This window comes from Aethalodelphis obliquidens, unplaced genomic scaffold, assembly GCF_003676395.1.
Source record: "Aethalodelphis obliquidens isolate GAN/ISIS:26980383/991018 unplaced genomic scaffold, ASM367639v1 scaffold46, whole genome shotgun sequence".
Taxonomy (NCBI): Eukaryota; Metazoa; Chordata; class Mammalia; order Artiodactyla; family Delphinidae; genus Aethalodelphis; species Aethalodelphis obliquidens.
In genome coordinates this window covers 5,359,788-5,374,740 of record NW_020837990.1, presented here as the reverse complement: position 1 = coordinate 5,374,740, position 14,953 = coordinate 5,359,788, and the positions used below count along the sequence as shown (strand labels likewise).

The 14,953-nt window shown below is 52.7% G+C and overlaps 3 protein-coding genes across 4 annotated transcripts in view; 2 read left to right on the top strand and 1 right to left on the bottom strand.

Moving 5' to 3' along the window:
* Nucleotides 1-36: 36 nt before the first annotated feature.
* On the top strand, nt 37-4,706 carry NHERF4 (NHERF family PDZ scaffold protein 4). 2 transcript variants are annotated; one of them, XM_027082069.1, is made up of 9 exons: nt 37-573; nt 1,133-1,344; nt 1,614-1,803; nt 1,894-2,030; nt 2,292-2,496; nt 2,721-2,917; nt 3,018-3,236; nt 3,385-3,585; nt 3,842-4,706. In XM_027082069.1, the coding sequence occupies exons 1-9, from the start codon at nt 321-323 to the stop codon at nt 3,869-3,871; spliced, it is 1,644 nt and encodes a 547-aa protein (XP_026937870.1). In that variant the 5' UTR covers nt 37-320; the 3' UTR covers nt 3,872-4,706. The 2 variants fall into 2 exon arrangements, with proteins under 2 accessions (XP_026937870.1, XP_026937871.1); XM_027082070.1 differs by having other exon boundaries at nt 37-803.
* A 102-nt stretch (nt 4,707-4,808) lies between these two features.
* Nucleotides 4,809-9,244, bottom strand: DRC12 (dynein regulatory complex subunit 12 homolog; the record flags this gene model as incomplete). Its single annotated transcript, XM_027082071.1, is given in 7 exon segments — nt 4,809-5,583; nt 5,585-5,619; nt 5,884-6,013; nt 7,406-7,502; nt 8,002-8,121; nt 8,655-8,720; nt 9,139-9,244. Coding segments are annotated over 7 exon segments (636 nt in total), but the record flags the coding sequence as incomplete, so codon positions are not given.
* Nucleotides 9,245-14,406: 5,162 nt separating this feature from the next.
* The window catches only part of CBL (Cbl proto-oncogene), an 88,996-nt gene continuing 88,449 nt past the window's right edge, over nt 14,407-14,953 (top strand). The window contains exon 1 of the mRNA XM_027082059.1: nt 14,407-14,880. Within this exon, the coding sequence (XP_026937860.1) occupies nt 14,683-14,880 (198 nt within the window). The 5' untranslated portion in view covers nt 14,407-14,682. The remainder of the gene's footprint in view (nt 14,881-14,953) is intronic.

Genomic DNA, 14,953 nt, shown 5'->3' with positions numbered 1-14,953 from the left:
ACACTTCCCCAGAGGACAAGACTCTCCTCCCGTTAACCATTACCGACCGCTTCTAAGGCAGCGTCTTGGAGGAGGCGGGACGTGGCGGGGTAGGTGGGAGGGCCAGCTGGTTTCGATGGACCTTGTCCCTGCACTGAGCCTGGCTCGCTGATCCAACCATGCAGGCAGCTGCAGGTAAGAGGCCAGGAGAAATCCTCTGCGGGGGGCTTTAGGGCAGAGGGCAGATTGGAAGGCTTTGGGACCAGGACACACTTGGTACTGGGGCTTGGAGCCCTGAGGCAAGTAGACTGGAAGTCAGGAGGGGAGAGGTGAGTGGTTGGATGTGTCTGCCTTACTGGTCCACGCCCTGTACTGATATGCTCGGACTTCCGTGCATATCAGGAGGCCTTGGCCGGGGAGGGGAAGGAAGGGGAAGGGAAGACCCTTTTGGAGCGAGTCCTGAATTTGGGGGTTCCCCGAAGTCCTTTCAGTTAATGACCATGGAAGAGGAGTCTCGGGGGGGCAGAATGTGCCTCTCCTCCCCTCACCCCTTCTTTTCCCAGCAGATCTTCAGGACACAGCTTCCTTGGCCCCGTAAGTGCTGTGCTGTGAAGGACTGGGGCAAGGGGAGGAGGGATTGAAGGTGGGGAAGTTCTTCAGCTGCCATTAGCCATTAGCACCTCAAGGCGAGCCTGGGACCCAAGTCCGGATGTCAGTTTTCTCCTACCTGCTTGACTTGCTTCCTTGCAGGAAGTTTGAGTTTAACCCCAAACTGGGCATTGATAATCCTGTGCTCTCCCTGGCTGAAGACCACGAGCCCTCTGGTAACCCCCCACCACTTGGGGCAACCGTTTCCTTTCCCCAGAGCCACCAGGGCTCCACACAGCTTCCCGTCTCCTTGGTAACCACTCACTCTGTCTCCCTCTGATAACAGCCTTGGTGGGAGTATCCACGTGGCGGTGGAAGGGGGCCAGGCATTTCCTGTCCCCGCCACTCTGCCTGGTCCGTGTTCAGTCCCCCTGCCCAATACCTAACTGGGCAGAAGCCTGTCTGGTGTTCTATCACAGGGCAGGGTCTGCCAGACACAAGGTGACTTGTACTTGGGTCATGTCCCCTCTCCTCCCGCTTTTCTGCTGCCCACCTCCCCTTCCAGATCTCTGGAGCCTGGAACGACCTCGCTTCTATCTGCTCAACAGAGAAGAGGGCAGGAGTTTTGGCTTCCACTTGCAGCAGCAGCGGGGCAGGGCTGGGCATGTGGTGTGCAGGGTGGAGCCAGGCACCTCTGCCCAGCGCCAGGGTCTTCGGGAAGGAGACTGTATCCTGGGGGTGAACAACCATGTCGTGGAACATGAAGACTATTCAGTGGTGAGGTTGGGCTGGGACCCCTGTGGTACAGGAGAACATTCTATAGCACCTCAGGGAGACAGAAGCCGGTTGGTCACCTCCCTGGGTATATGGGGGCAGGACCCAAGCTTCAACCTCCCCCATCTCCCAGAACTTAGGGACGCCCAGGCCCGAATGGTTGCGTGAAGGTCTCCAGAGAGCTGGTTCCCATGGTGAAAAGTGTAGCTTCCAGGGAGGGGAAGCTGGCAAGAGGGGCCAGCCCAAGCCTGCTCCGTGTGCCCACCGTTCAGGTGATACGCCGCATCCGGGCCAGCGGTCCTCGGGTACTGCTGACGGTGTTGGCGCAGCACGTGCGTGAGGTGGCCCGAGCTCAGCAGGGAAACGACGCCCACCTCTGTCCCACGCTCGGCCGAGGGGTCCGGCCTCGGCTGTGCCACATAGTGAAAGACGAGGGCGGCTTTGGCTTCAGTATCACCCAAGGTGAGCTTGGAGCTCGGGAGGGCTCAGGAGGGGGCTCTCAGCCCTGCTCTGGGCAGGCAGCAGGCAGGGACTTGCTGTTTGTGCTTCCAGGACATCGGGGTCCTTTCTGGTTAGTGCTGAGCACTGGAGGAGCAGCTGAGCAGGCAGGAGTGCCCCCTGGGGCCCGGCTGCTAGAAGTGAATGGGGTCAGCGTGGAGAAGTTCACGCATACCCAACTCAGCAAGAAGGTATGACTGCCTGTTTCCCATCCATCCTCACCCCTCGGGCCTGGTCCCTGCCTCTGGAAGCAGACTCCTCCTCCACACGCCTAATCGCCTGATCCGATCTTGTAGCTGTCACCATCCTTCCCTTTATGCTCTGTGCTGGGTCCTCCCCTCCCTTCCCTAGTGCCTCATTCCTGGGCCTGGGGAGAGGGGCTGTGAGGAGGCGCCTGCCTCTGCCCTCCCTACCCAGGTGGTTGACGCTGATGCCCTGCTGGGTCCCCACAGCTTTGGCAGAGTGGCAAGCAGGTGACCCTGCTGGTGGCAGGGCCAGAGGTGGAGGAACAGTGTCGCCAGCTGGGAATGCCCCTGGCTGCACCCCTGGCAGAGGGCTGGGCACTGCCCACCAAGCCCCGCTGTCTGCATCTAGAGAAAGGGCCCCAGGGCTTCGGGTTCGTGCTCCGAGAGGAGAAGGGCCTTGACGGTAGGCTTGGTGAGTGAGAGCCCTGGGGGCAGGGAGGGAAGGTGGGCCTTGGGGTGGGCACACAAGTGTATATATACACCTCTCAGTGCACACAAGTGGTGGCCCTGGCTGAACCCCAGCCCGGGCCTCCTCCTCTTGTGTAGCCCTGGGTCAGTCCCCCGGTGTGCATACGGTGGCCTGGGCCGGCACTGGGGGTCAGTGGGGAAGGAGCAGTGAGGATGTCTGCATCCCAGGTCAGTTCCTGTGGGAGGTGGACCCAGGACTGCCAGCAGAGAAGGCCGGGATGCAGGCTGGGGACCGGCTGGTGGCTGTGGCTGGGGAGAGCGTGGAAGGGCTGGGCCATGAAGAGACAGTGTCCAAGATCCGGGCGCAGGGCTCCTGCGTCTCGCTCATCGTCGTCGACCCCGAGGCTGACCGCTTCTTCAACATGGTGCGAGCTGAGGGGCGGGGGCTAGAGAGAGTGCAGGAAGAGAGCAGGGCTCGGGTGGGGGAACAAGCAGCATGGTTTGTCCTATCTTCCTCTTTTCCAGGTTCGCTTGTCCCCACTTCTCTTCTTGGAGAGCACAGAGGCTCCTGACTCTCCCCAGGATACCGGCTCAGCCTCTCTGGTTGAGACCAGGGACCCACCAGTTGAAGACACAACCGTCCCACGCGGCTTCCGCCAGTGCTGCCTGTACCCTGGGCCTGGCGGTGGCTATGGCTTCCGACTCAGCTGTGTGGCCAGTGGGCCTCATCTCTTCATCTCCCAGGTGACTGATGCCCCAGGGACCTTGGATCTTTTCAATCATTTGCCTCCTGACAAGCCTTCCTCTGCTTCCCTCCCAGAGCCTCAGTACACCCAGCAGACTTTTCCGTGGTGTTCCAAGCTCTACATTCCCCCCCACCCCATTCCACCAGGTGACCCTAGGAGGCTCAGCTGCCCGGGCGGGACTGCAAATGGGAGATGTGATTCTGGAGGTGAACGGGAATCCCATGGGCGGAGAGAATGACCTGGAAAGACTTCAGCAGCTGGCTGAGGCGGAGCCACCCCTATGCCTGAAGCTGGCGGCCAGATCTCAGCAGGGCTTGGAAGCCTGGATTCCCCCAGGGTCTGGAGAGGTGAGGAAGAAGAGACAGATGGACTGTGAGTCAGCCAGAAGAGGACAGAGGGGAGCCAGAGCAGAGGGCAGAGTGGGAAGCTGCAGGGTGAAGCAGGGTGGGGCACTCAGGTTGGGACTTTAGGCCATGGTACGTGGGGACAGAAGGACCCAGGGAAGAAGCCCCATTCCTGGGCATCCCAGTGAGGTGGGGGGGGCACAGGGAAAGGGAACTCTTCTGGTCTCTGAATGACCTCTTCCCTTCTTTCTCTGCTTAGGACTGGGCTGTAGCCTCAGATCTACTGTAGCACCCCCCATGCCTGGCACAGATCTGCCCAAGCTTTCCTGTCTCCACTCTCCAGCCTGAGGTGGTGGGAGCTGAGATGCTCTCTTTAAACCAGAAGCTGCAGCTCTAGGACTCCGGATACCTCCATCACAGGATAGTCCTTGGCCTCCCTCCCTTCCCATGGGCCCACATCCTAGAAGAGGGTGTGGCCAGAGGCCTCAGGTGCGCCCATGAGGGATTCTCCCCTTTGATTCCAAAGGAAGTCACATGGGATCTTTGGGAGCTGTGCCCCAAGAATGAAGATCTGCGTGAGATGAGTGGTATGATTTTGTGATTTATAACAAGAAATATATGTGTGGCCTTCATACCCTTTCCTGGCACAGAGCTCCTAAAATCCTTGGAATTTCCTAAGTAGTAAGAGAGAGAAAGCTGTCTTCTGTTTTTGACAATAAGCCCCTTTCAACTACACCTAGTTTTGTTAATGAGGTGACTCTTGAAAAGCACCTGAGAATGGGGCACTGGTTTCCAGGGGAACCAGTCATGTGATTAGAGGTTTGGAACTTTCAGTGCCCCACCCCCACCCCTACCCTCAACCTCCTGGGAGGGGAGAGGGACTGGAGGTTGAATTAATCACCAGTGTTCAATGGATCTTGCCTACATAATGAAGCCTCCATAGAAACCCAAAAGGACAGTTTCAGAGAGCTTTCCGTGTTGCTGAACACGTGGAGGTGCTGGGAGGGTGGCGCACCTGGAGAGGGCGTGAAGCTTCCATGGTCATACCTCGCCCGGTTTATCTCTTCCATCTGGCTGTTCCTGAGTTGTGTTCTTTATAATAAACTGGTAATCTAGTAACTAAACTGTTTCCCTGAGTTCAATCACTCTAGCAAATGATTGAACCCAAGGAGGGGGTTGTGGGAACCTCTGATTGATAGCTGGTAGGTCAGAAGCACAATCTCTGGACTCGAGATTGGTGTTGGAGGTCGAGGGCAGTCTGTGGGACAGAACCCTTAACCTGCGGGATCTGATGATACCTCCAGGTAGACTGTGTCGGAATTGAGTTAAATTGTAACACAAAAGTTAAATTGTGTCTACGGAGAATTACTTGGTGTGGGAAACCTCCCTCCTCCACGTTTCACCAGAAATGAAGTAGAACTGAGAACGTTGTAGCAAAATAGAGAAGAAACAGAGTTTTCCCTTTCCCGGCGGGCTGTGGGGCCGGCTAGGATTGAAGCCACCTGGAATTTGCCCTAAGCATGACTCCAGGACTGTTGGGTATATTGCAGGAACTTGGAGACCGGCTGCACCTTCCCTCTGTGGGCACCTTAGGATTGTGGGAGCTGGTGCCTGGTCACCGTTGGTCTATTATAGAAATGGCCTTTCCCCACAAATCTGGCTGCCTTTGTTTGTGTTGGTGGGGGTAGGGTGACCAAAAGGGCCTCAGGCTCAAGGGGTGGGACCCAGTTTCTCTAGGAGAGAAGTTGAGACCTTGTCAAATTTCTCTCTTCTTATTCAGTCTCCAGGGTAATGGGTCAGCCCAGAACTGAGATGTTCCTATGAGGGGCACTCATCTCTGCCCAAAATCACAGCCCACAGTCCTGTTGAGTTCTACATACAGACAGCGTTATTGCTGGGGCCTCAGAGGGCCCCAGAGACTAGAGGCTCACAGTCAAAGATCCAGGGGGTTGAGTCCAAACTGGCGGAGCTGCTCCTTGTGCCGGGCGTGGACGGCTTGACGGCTCTCAGTTTGGCCGAGAGCCAGTCCAGGCTGTCCTGCAGACACCAAGCTTCAGATCTCAGGAAGGGAGAGGGCTGGCTGAGGGGTGTCCCAGGTTGGTCTGTAAGCTTTCCTGGACAGTGTTTTCTCAAAGCTCTTATTCTTCGTGGGTAGGCATGGTTGTATCCCCTGAGGATAGAGCAGAGTTCCCTACGGAGATGCTTCTTTTCCTTCCCCCGGCCTGTCATTGTCACATTAGCTGGGATTTTTTGGGGGGTGCTGGGCACTGGGATGGCTGGCCTTCAGAGGGTAGGGCTTACATGTAAGATTTCCTCGTATTTGGCCTCCATGTCTGCCACGTGGGCCCGAAGCTGAGCCAGAGATCGGTCCCACTCTCCAAGGGCCTGCAAGGCCTCTCTCCGTGTAGCCCTCAGCCTCCCTTTGGCACATCTCTGGGGACGGGGGCAGAAGGATGAAAGAGGACAGGACGGTGACACTCCACCCTTGAACAGAGTCTCCAAAGGGACCCAAAGAGCAGAACTTGAGTGGGATCATTCCAGACTTCCCCAGAGCCATCAACTTTCCCATAGTTCCTATAAAGAGCTGAAATATACCATTAAGGTAGAGTAGAGAGAGTGGGCTTGGGACAAGAGATCTGAGTCCCAAGTCTGGTTGTCATTTACTACTTGTGTAATGTCTGACATCTCTCTCTCTGAGACTCAGTTTCTTCATCTTTATAGAGAAAATGACCCATACTTCACAGGCTTGTTGTGAGAGTTAGATGTGATGATGTATGGGAAAGCACCTAGTAGGCAGGAAGTGCTTCATAAATGCTGACTGCATTTAAATTTGAGATAAGGCAAAGATGAGGAAAGGGGCTCAGGGCCTGCATGGCAGATAAGCAGCTCTTGGATATCTATAGCTAAAATAAAGCTATTTTAGGATAAGAAAATTTGAGGCCAAAATTGTGGAAAATCTGTGCACCATGCTAAAACTTTTCAACTCTATCCTGTTACCAAGATGGAAGAGAACAAAAGCTTATATATATATATACACACACACACACACACACACACACACACATACATGTATATGCTTATTTAGAAGCTCTCTCATTTATTAGCAAATAGTTATTTAGGACCTACCATGCATTAGGCCTTGAAGATAAGGAAATAAGTAGTTAAACAGTTTCATTTAAGCTTGGTTTCATTATAAAAATCAGCCAAACTGAGCGGGAATATGTTTTGCTGATGGGAGACATGGTGGCGGTGGGGAGTGAGAACTGGATTTGAAGACACCACTGAGAGAGGGAAATGGGGCGAGAGACTTAGGTCTTCTTCTTTTTTTTTTCTAAATTTATTTATTTATTTATGGCTGTGTTGGGTCTTCATTTCTGTGCGAGGGCTTTTTCTCTAGTTGTGGCAAGTGGGGGCCACTCTACACCGCGGTGCGTGGGCCTCTCACTATCGTGGCCTCTCTTGCTGCGGAGCACAGGCTCCAGACGTGCAGGCTCAGTAGTTGTGGCTCACGGGCCTAGTGGCTCCGCGGCATGTGGGATCCTCCCAGACCAGGGCTCAAACCCACATCCCCCGCGCTAGCAGGCAGATTCTCAACCACTGCGCCACCAGGGAAGACCAAGGTCTTCTTCTTATAGCTTAAGATTTTTTTTTTTTGCTGTCCTGAACCGTCTGCTGCGATTCTCAATGGTGGGAAGGTCAGTAGGGAAAGCAATATGAGAGCTTAGATTGCAGTCTTCTAGAGAAGAAACATCCTAAATCCACCTCTTCAGTCTGGGCAGCAGCAGTGATCCTCCGAGAGAAAGGGCTTCGAGGGTGGGGAAGCTGATCTAACTGCGCCCGAAGGCCCCTCACTTCCTCCTCCAGCTGCCTGCTGTGGGGCTCCATCACCTCCTGCAGGGTGCAGCACTGACGACTCATGTCTGTGGTGGGGATGGTGGGTGGCCAGGGACCCAGGTGGGGACAGAGGGATGGAGAAAGGATGGGAAGTTGTGAGTAGGGAGGGCTCTGCTTGGTCCAGTGGGGCAGATACATAAAGCCCTTTTGGTTCTTCTTGGGGTGATTCTGAGAAGCTGGGGAAGGAGCTAGGAAACAAGGTCCCCTTCCCCCTGCCACTCAGGATGGGGATTCAGGCCCTTCTCTCCATTCAGTCCCACAGGGTGAATGAGATAAAGGCTGTGGCTGCGTATTGTAACCCACACAGCATCAAGCGTGTGGCATGGGCCATCATGGAAGGCCCCTGCCCAAGATCCCAGAGGCCTTTGTTTGGTTCCTTCAGGATTCTTGTGTGTGCTGGGAAGGCTGAGACTAGGCATGGCAGATGCGAGTCCTCCTTGTCTCCCTACCCAGCAACCTCTGGCCCTCTTGGGTGTCCTCTTCCAGGCCCCTGTCTCCTGCCCACCTGCTTAATCAACTGCACACCTGCATATATGGCCTTCCCTTCACTCCAGGCCCCCTCCAGTTCAGCCTCCAGTTCTTGTATCCTCAGCTTCAGCTTGTCTTCAGAAGCCTTGGCTTGGCAGGCCTCATCCCTCCACAGAGCTGTGAACAGTCCCAGAGCAGCCCTCAGGACTGGCTGGGGACCCCACTAAATCAGCCCTGATGGCCTTGATGGACTCTGCCCACCTTTGGAAACCTGGCAGCAGGCTGCCAGTCTCTCATTGTCATTCTGGTGTTTGTATTTTTCCCCCTTAGAATCCTACAGGCTCTTCGTCACTAAGAACCACAAACTCCCTCTGTGTTCTGGCTATGAAAGATAACTGCCTTGGGACTTCCCTGGCAGCCCAACGATTGGGACTCCATGCTTCTACTGCAGGGGGTGAGGGTTCGATCCCTGGTCGGGGAACCCTCATTCCACGTGGTGCGGACAAAAAATTAAGAAAAATATAGCTGCCTTTATCAGCCCTTACTGCCCACCGTTTCCTCACAACCAACTCTTGACAATCTTTTTCCACTAGGGGATGGTTAGAGATCAGCTCAGCCCTCTACCGTAGCTCCAACCCTTCAAGCTCCCAGGGATACAGAAATGCCCATTGTCCCACCTCTATTGCCCCCAGAACTTCCACTCTTCTTACCCAAGTGGTCTTGGAGCATCTCCTTTTCCAGCAGTGCCAGCCTGTGTATGGATTCAGTCTCCACATCTGCCCTGGCAAGATGGCAGAGCCTCAGTTTGTCAGGATCTCAGCCTTACCTACTCCCCTCCCATCCTCATCCCACACCCTGGACTTTTTTTTTTTTGCAGGAGATCTCAGGACCACTAAATGAGGGATCTCTGATGGCAAAGTCTAATGAGTTCACTGCCCAGCACATAGCAGGTACTCAAAAGATGTGTAATGAGTACATAAGGAAGGCACAGAGCCAGAGGGGCTCAGATGGGCATGGGTGCTGATGTCCCCACTTCCCCAGCTCCATGGAATCTGGATGCAGATACGAAGGAGGGTCAAGACAGCTCCGTCTTATCGGGCAGAGGGCTGAATTCTCTCTGGAGGACCTCTGCTCGGTCTCTGAGCCAGAACGTGGAGAAGCAGGGGGCACCCACCTCCACCCAGCCTGACTCACCAACAGCTGCATTCCTTTTCTTCTTCTGTGTCCCAGGTTTTGTCCCTTTCTCTTTGGTCTTAGGTCGTATTTCCTTGCTGTCCTGGGGGAGAGAGGGGACTCGTAGTTAGGTCTGGACAATGGAGATGCTTACCTGACCCCTAGACTGAACCAGGAGTCTCAGGAGAATTAGTGTTCTAGTCTCCAACTCTGTCTCTTATACTTTTCAGAAGCTTCTGTTCTTGGTTTCCTTGGAAACTTAGGCAAGGCTGAGGCCACTGGGAAGGATGGAGTTGTTTCTCTCTATCGGTCAGGTTCTAAGTACAGAAATCATTCCTCTCAATCCTCTTTCAGAGAAAACAAAGCTCAGTACCTGGTCCCTTCCCTCTTCCCATCATCCTTACCCTGCCTCTTCCTTTCTGCAAGACCCTCTCTTGCCTCTGTCGTGTCTCCCTGTGGTGTGACCCACTCACGAGGAGGGGCAGAGAAAAGGCCCAACGATCTAGGAGCCAGAGGAGGAGACTGGGTTCTGGGAACCAATCCAGAGTGGCAAATTTCTGTCCGGGGCGGGACTGAGAACTGGAAGGTTGGGTTTCTGGAGGCGGCATGTTGTCCGGGCAACTGGGAAACATGGTGTTCATAGGAAGGTAGAAGGGACTAAATACAAAGCTTAAAATACCAAGGTCTCAGAGGGCCAATACTCTCCTTATCCCCAAATCCTAAGTGTAGTTTGAGGAGAAAGGGCTTTGGAGCCGATCATCTATGATTCACTTCTCTGTAGCACAGCCTGCAATTTGGAGACTTACAAATTACAGATTTACACATCTGAAATAATGCTGTTGTGCTGATACAGAGGAAAAGGACTGACAGTAGCCATTTTGGGCAATTTACACATCCCAAGGTCTCATCAGCAAAATGACATTATTAGGTTTAAAACTGAAGCTCTCCTTCAGGAAGGCACTCTGTGGTGTATGAAGGAAAGAAGTGCAGAAGAAGGTGGTTGAGAGAGTTTCCCCTTTCAGAGAAATAAGACGCAGAGGAGAGGTAGACCCAGGACCCCAGGGTGTTGACATAGAGAGATGCAAATGGAGAAGAAAGGGCACTGGTTAGAGATAGAAGCTGTGAGTTGTTTTCCCCTCCGTCTGGATATGTAAACTTGAGCAAGCCATTTAAACTTGCTCAGCCTCAGTTTCCTGGTCTTGAAATATTTGATTTTGGGGAATTCCCTGGCTGTCCAGTGGTTAAGACTCTGCGCTTCCACTGCAAGGGGCACAGGTTCGATCCCTGGTTGGGGAAATAAGATCCTGCAAGCCACAGCGTGCGGCCAAAAAATAAAAAAGAAATCTTTGATTTTGTAAATCTTGAAAGGCCTGGATTTCCCCTGGGTATTTACAGGACTACCTTCTCTCATTGTGACTTAATGTATTGCTTCTTTTCCCGTATTCCTGTCTGTGGTTGACTTTCAGACAGGTGCTGAGAAAATACCTTGCTTGGCTCTCTGCAGTACTGAGTTGGTTGGGGCTCCCTCTAGTGGACTTACTTGACCTTCTACTGAGTCTCCTGCGTTTTTCTTTCTTTTTTTTTTTTTTTTTTTTTTTTCCGGTACGCAGGCCTCTCACTATTGTGGCCTCTCCCAATGCGGAGCACAGGCTCCGGACGCGCAGGCTCAGCGGCCATGGCTCACGGGCCCAGCCGCTCCGCGGCATGTGGGATCTTCCCGGACCGGGACACGAACCCGTGTTCCCTGCATTGGCAGGCGGACTCCCAACCACTGCGCCACCAGGGAAGCCCTCCTGCGTTTTTCTATTTAAATTATTTACTGAGCAATGTTGGGGGGTTGCCCCCCACTTAGGGATGCTTCTTGCTGGAGTCATGAAGAGTTGGAAAAATAAATCTGGGGAAGGGACAATAACGAGTGGTTTGCCCTGGTCAGCAGCCCTCGTCCCCTACCCCCTCTCTCCAGCCCTGTGCTATTGGGAGCCTTGTTGCCTGTCTGTCACTGGGATCTCTGGACACCATACTGGCTAGAATGAAAACAGCAGAAACTTCAGGGCTTTTCCCCTTGCGGATTAAGGGAACTGCAGACTCTTTCTTTAGATATTTCTATCTCTGTCTTCCTCAACATTTTTTGGTCATTTTTGGTCAATTGCCTGTTGTCAGGAACAGATCTGAAGAAATAGCCATGAGATCTGGGGGAAAAAAATCCTTCCTCTAGGGAGCAGGCAGATTCAGGCAGAGACTGAAGATATTTATTTGTCACCTTCGTGGCTGCAGGGTACCTCTCTGACCCCGGGGACATTTTACAGAGTAAAGAGAAGAAGCGGCCTTGTCCTTCCCGTTGCTTACTGTTCCTGTACCTCAGTGTCAGATAACCTTGGGCACATCTCCCAAATCGGAGATTTTGCTTCTAATCTTGAAGCATGTTTTTCATTTATTCCTCCCCTCCCCCCAGAACCCTCTCTCCTTGAGTAGGAATGCAGTAGAGGTTCCTGTCCTGGTCCTTCCCTTCATCCAGAAGCCTGTTTGAGGACTTTTGAATAGAATAATTAGTGTCTCTGTTGTGCTGATGCACGGAGTCCCATATTGAGGACAGAAATTACAGAGTATAAACAACATATCGTGTCTCAGAAAAGCATTTACTTTTCAAATATCTTCAGTCAACCGACTTTCAGGTGCAGAGAGGATGTGGTTTGGGGCGAAGGTGAAATGGAATAAGAAAATTGCCACAGGTCACATGATGTGATACAAACTGAGCCAGCTGTAGAATAATCCAGGAATGAGAATGACATTGTGATCAACAATTCAACCTCCAGCACATTATGAAAAGAAGCCAAGTGAAAATTGTGAAAGAAAGGCCAATCTTTCTTTCTTTCTTCATTAACCTCAGTTCATAAGTGAAAACAGGAACGATCATTTCAGCACAACTCTGTCTTCCTTTGAATAGGATCCCTTCTGGGGGTTTTAAAGAGATACAGAGGAGAGAAGCGTCACCCTCTCTACTTCATGCAAATGTGAGACAAATATAGGTCATCATATATTAAAAGAAATATGGGACTTCCCTGGTGGCGCAGTGGTTAAGAATCTGCCTTCCAAAGCAGGGGACACGGGTTCAAGCCCTGGTCCAGGAAGATCCCACATGCCGCAGAGCAACTAAGCCCGTGCGCCACAACTACTGAGCCTGTGCTCTAGTGCCCGCGAGTCACAACTACTGAGCCCACGTGCCACAACTACTGAAGTCCACGTGCCTAGAGCCCGTGCTCCGCAACAAGAGAAGCCACCACAATGAGAAGCCCGCACACCACGACGAAGAGTAGCACCTGCTCGCCCCATCTAAAGTCCGTGCGCAACAACAAAGACCCAACGCAGCCAAAAATAAATAAATAGATAAATAAATAAAAAAGAAATATGGCTTACTACAGCAGAAAAAGAGTGCAAATTTTACAATTCCATTCTATACAGACCATACTGAACATAATGCAAATTGGAAGCCTTAAACCAAGCCAGAGATGTACAATGATGATGTACATTGTGAAGATGACCTACAAGCTCATACACAGCTCCAAGGGTTAATTTCTTAACCTATATTCCATAAAATCTAGGATTTGACTACGAGGGGAAAAAGTACCCTTGCATGTCTATAGTGTGCTAGGTACTGTGGAAGACCAAAGTCGATAAGACAATATAGCATAAATTAATGTGTGGCAGGTGAGAAATAGATGGTTATGGAAATTTAGAGGAGGACTGTCTGGAAAGGAGGACAATATTTGAGTTGAGTATAAAAAAATGGATTGGACTTTAGTAGCACTCTTTAGGCAGAGGGAATGCTCTGAGTAATAGTGATGAAAAAAGAAAGAATTGTGGTATTTTGTGAGTTGGTGAGTCACCCAGCATGGGATATATGTACTGGAGTAGTACAAAACTGCAAGGTAGTTTGGAGTTAGATCATAACTGCTAATTTCATTCAGGAGGCAATGGGGAGTGTTTAAAGTGTTTTCTTTTGTTTTGTTTTGTTTTATGCTGTCAGACCTATACGTTAGGAACACTGGTCTGGTGGCAGCATGGATTGGAGGTGGCAGGGAAATCAGTGAGGAAAAGGTTTCAATAGACCAAGGGAGAGGGAAGGAGAGCCTGCAACTAAGGGTGGATGCACTAGGGATGGGAAGTTTTGACAATTATCTAAGAGCTTTGCCTATATGTTTTCTTTAGACGTTTTAACTCTTTCTAGGTAGGAATTGACTAATGGAAATTCTACTGATAGGAAATAATAATTTTGACTCTGCAATCAATCTTAGATACAGGCCATTGAATTACAGACAAGGATATTTTTTCCCCTCTTACAGGACTGTTTGATAAGCTTAATTCCCTAATCAGTCAAGAGCTTTGTAGAAGAGCTAGGTGGGGAATCTAAGGAGGAAGTGAGTACTTATTGAGACACCAGGGCCTGCATATTCCCAAAGCGGAGGCTCAGAATTAGCAAATTGGGGCAGGGCACTTCCTTCTTTGGGAGAGAGGTTCTTTTTTTCAAAGTTTTCAAAGGAACTTTGAGACTAGAAAAGTGGAAGTGACTGGGAACCGCATTACTGTTCCCTGGGAGGAGCGAGGACTCCTCAGGCCAGGGCTTGAAGCTCAAGGTTTCCGTGGTCAGGGCTTGATGCTGGCAGTGCCCCCTGTGGTGCAGTGTGCTGCGCAGGGGAATCTTAGGTACATATTCAATTTCCAGAAAAGGAACTTGTGTTCAAAGCAAAAAAAGGGGTAAGTGTTTTGTTTTCAGAAGGGTCAAAGGGCCTGGAAGAAGAGCTCGAGGCCTAAGTGTCTCAAGCCTTTCTGGGGTCTAATCAGGAGGCAACAATCTGCAGCATTCACATTCCTGTCCTTGGTCCTGACTTAACTAGTTTAAAACACTAAGGAGTGGAGAAACAATTTCCGTTTTTCTCCCACAGTGTTAAGAAGCAAACAGCTTTAAGTTCAATTTCCTCATTTGTCAGGTGTGGGGTAAAGACTTGAAGTTCAGATTCTTTCTATGGCCACCTGTCTTAATTTAAATAGCCCAATGACCGCCTCCAGGAGGGTCATCCCACAACCCACAAGGAACACGGAGGGCTCGGCTTCTGCCTAGTGCGCAGGCTCCACGTTAGACCCCGCCCCGCCCTTTCCCCGCTCCTCCAGCAGGGGGCGCAGCGCGAAGGTTCTGCCTGGGCAGCGTCCCCCCACCTCGCGGTAGGGGCGGGGGAGACGGCGCGGAAACTTGGCCGCAGCTTTCCGGGAGCTGTGGCTCGGAAAGGGGTGGCGCAGGAGGGGTCGCTCCCCAGTCCCGACGCGGCCGCCGGCTCCGCGCGCTCCTCCCTCCCCCGGGCTCGCGCTCTCTGAAGGGGCGCGCCCGCGCGGACCCACGCTCCCGGCGCCGCCCACTCCCCTCCCCGCGACCGCCCCTCCCTCCGCCCGGACGGCCGGCGGCTGTGACGGCGGCGGCCGGGAGAGGCCCCTCCTTCACGCCCTCCTTCTTTCCCTCACTTGCAGCCAAGCGGAGCCGGCGGACGCGGCTGGGCCCCTAACCCTCCCCGGGCTATGGCCGGCAATGTGAAAAAGAGCTCTGGGGCCGGGGGCGGCGGCGGCTCCGGGGGTTCGGGCTCGGGAGGCCTGATCGGGCTCATGAAGGACGCCTTCCAGCCGCACCACCACCACCACCACCACCACCTCAGCCCCCACCCTCCGGGGACCGTGGACAAGAAGATGGTGGAGAAGTGCTGGAAGCTCATGGACAAGGTGAAAGGCCTGCAGAGGACCCGCGGGAGCAGGGGTGGGCGTGGGCGGAGGGGCCGAGGGACGGGAAGGAAGG

Bases quoted from the DNA above. Each gene is read 5' to 3' on its own strand.
- NHERF4 (XM_027082069.1), top strand. From the start codon at position 321: ATGTGTCTGCCTTACTGGTCCACGCCCTGTACTGATATGCTCGGACTT. The intron at 1,345-1,613 runs GTGAGGTTGGGC...CCCACCGTTCAG, and splicing joins AACATGAAGACTATTCAGTG to GTGATACGCCGCATCCGGGC. The intron at 3,586-3,841 runs GTGAGGAAGAAG...TTCTCTGCTTAG, and splicing joins TTCCCCCAGGGTCTGGAGAG to GACTGGGCTGTAGCCTCAGA.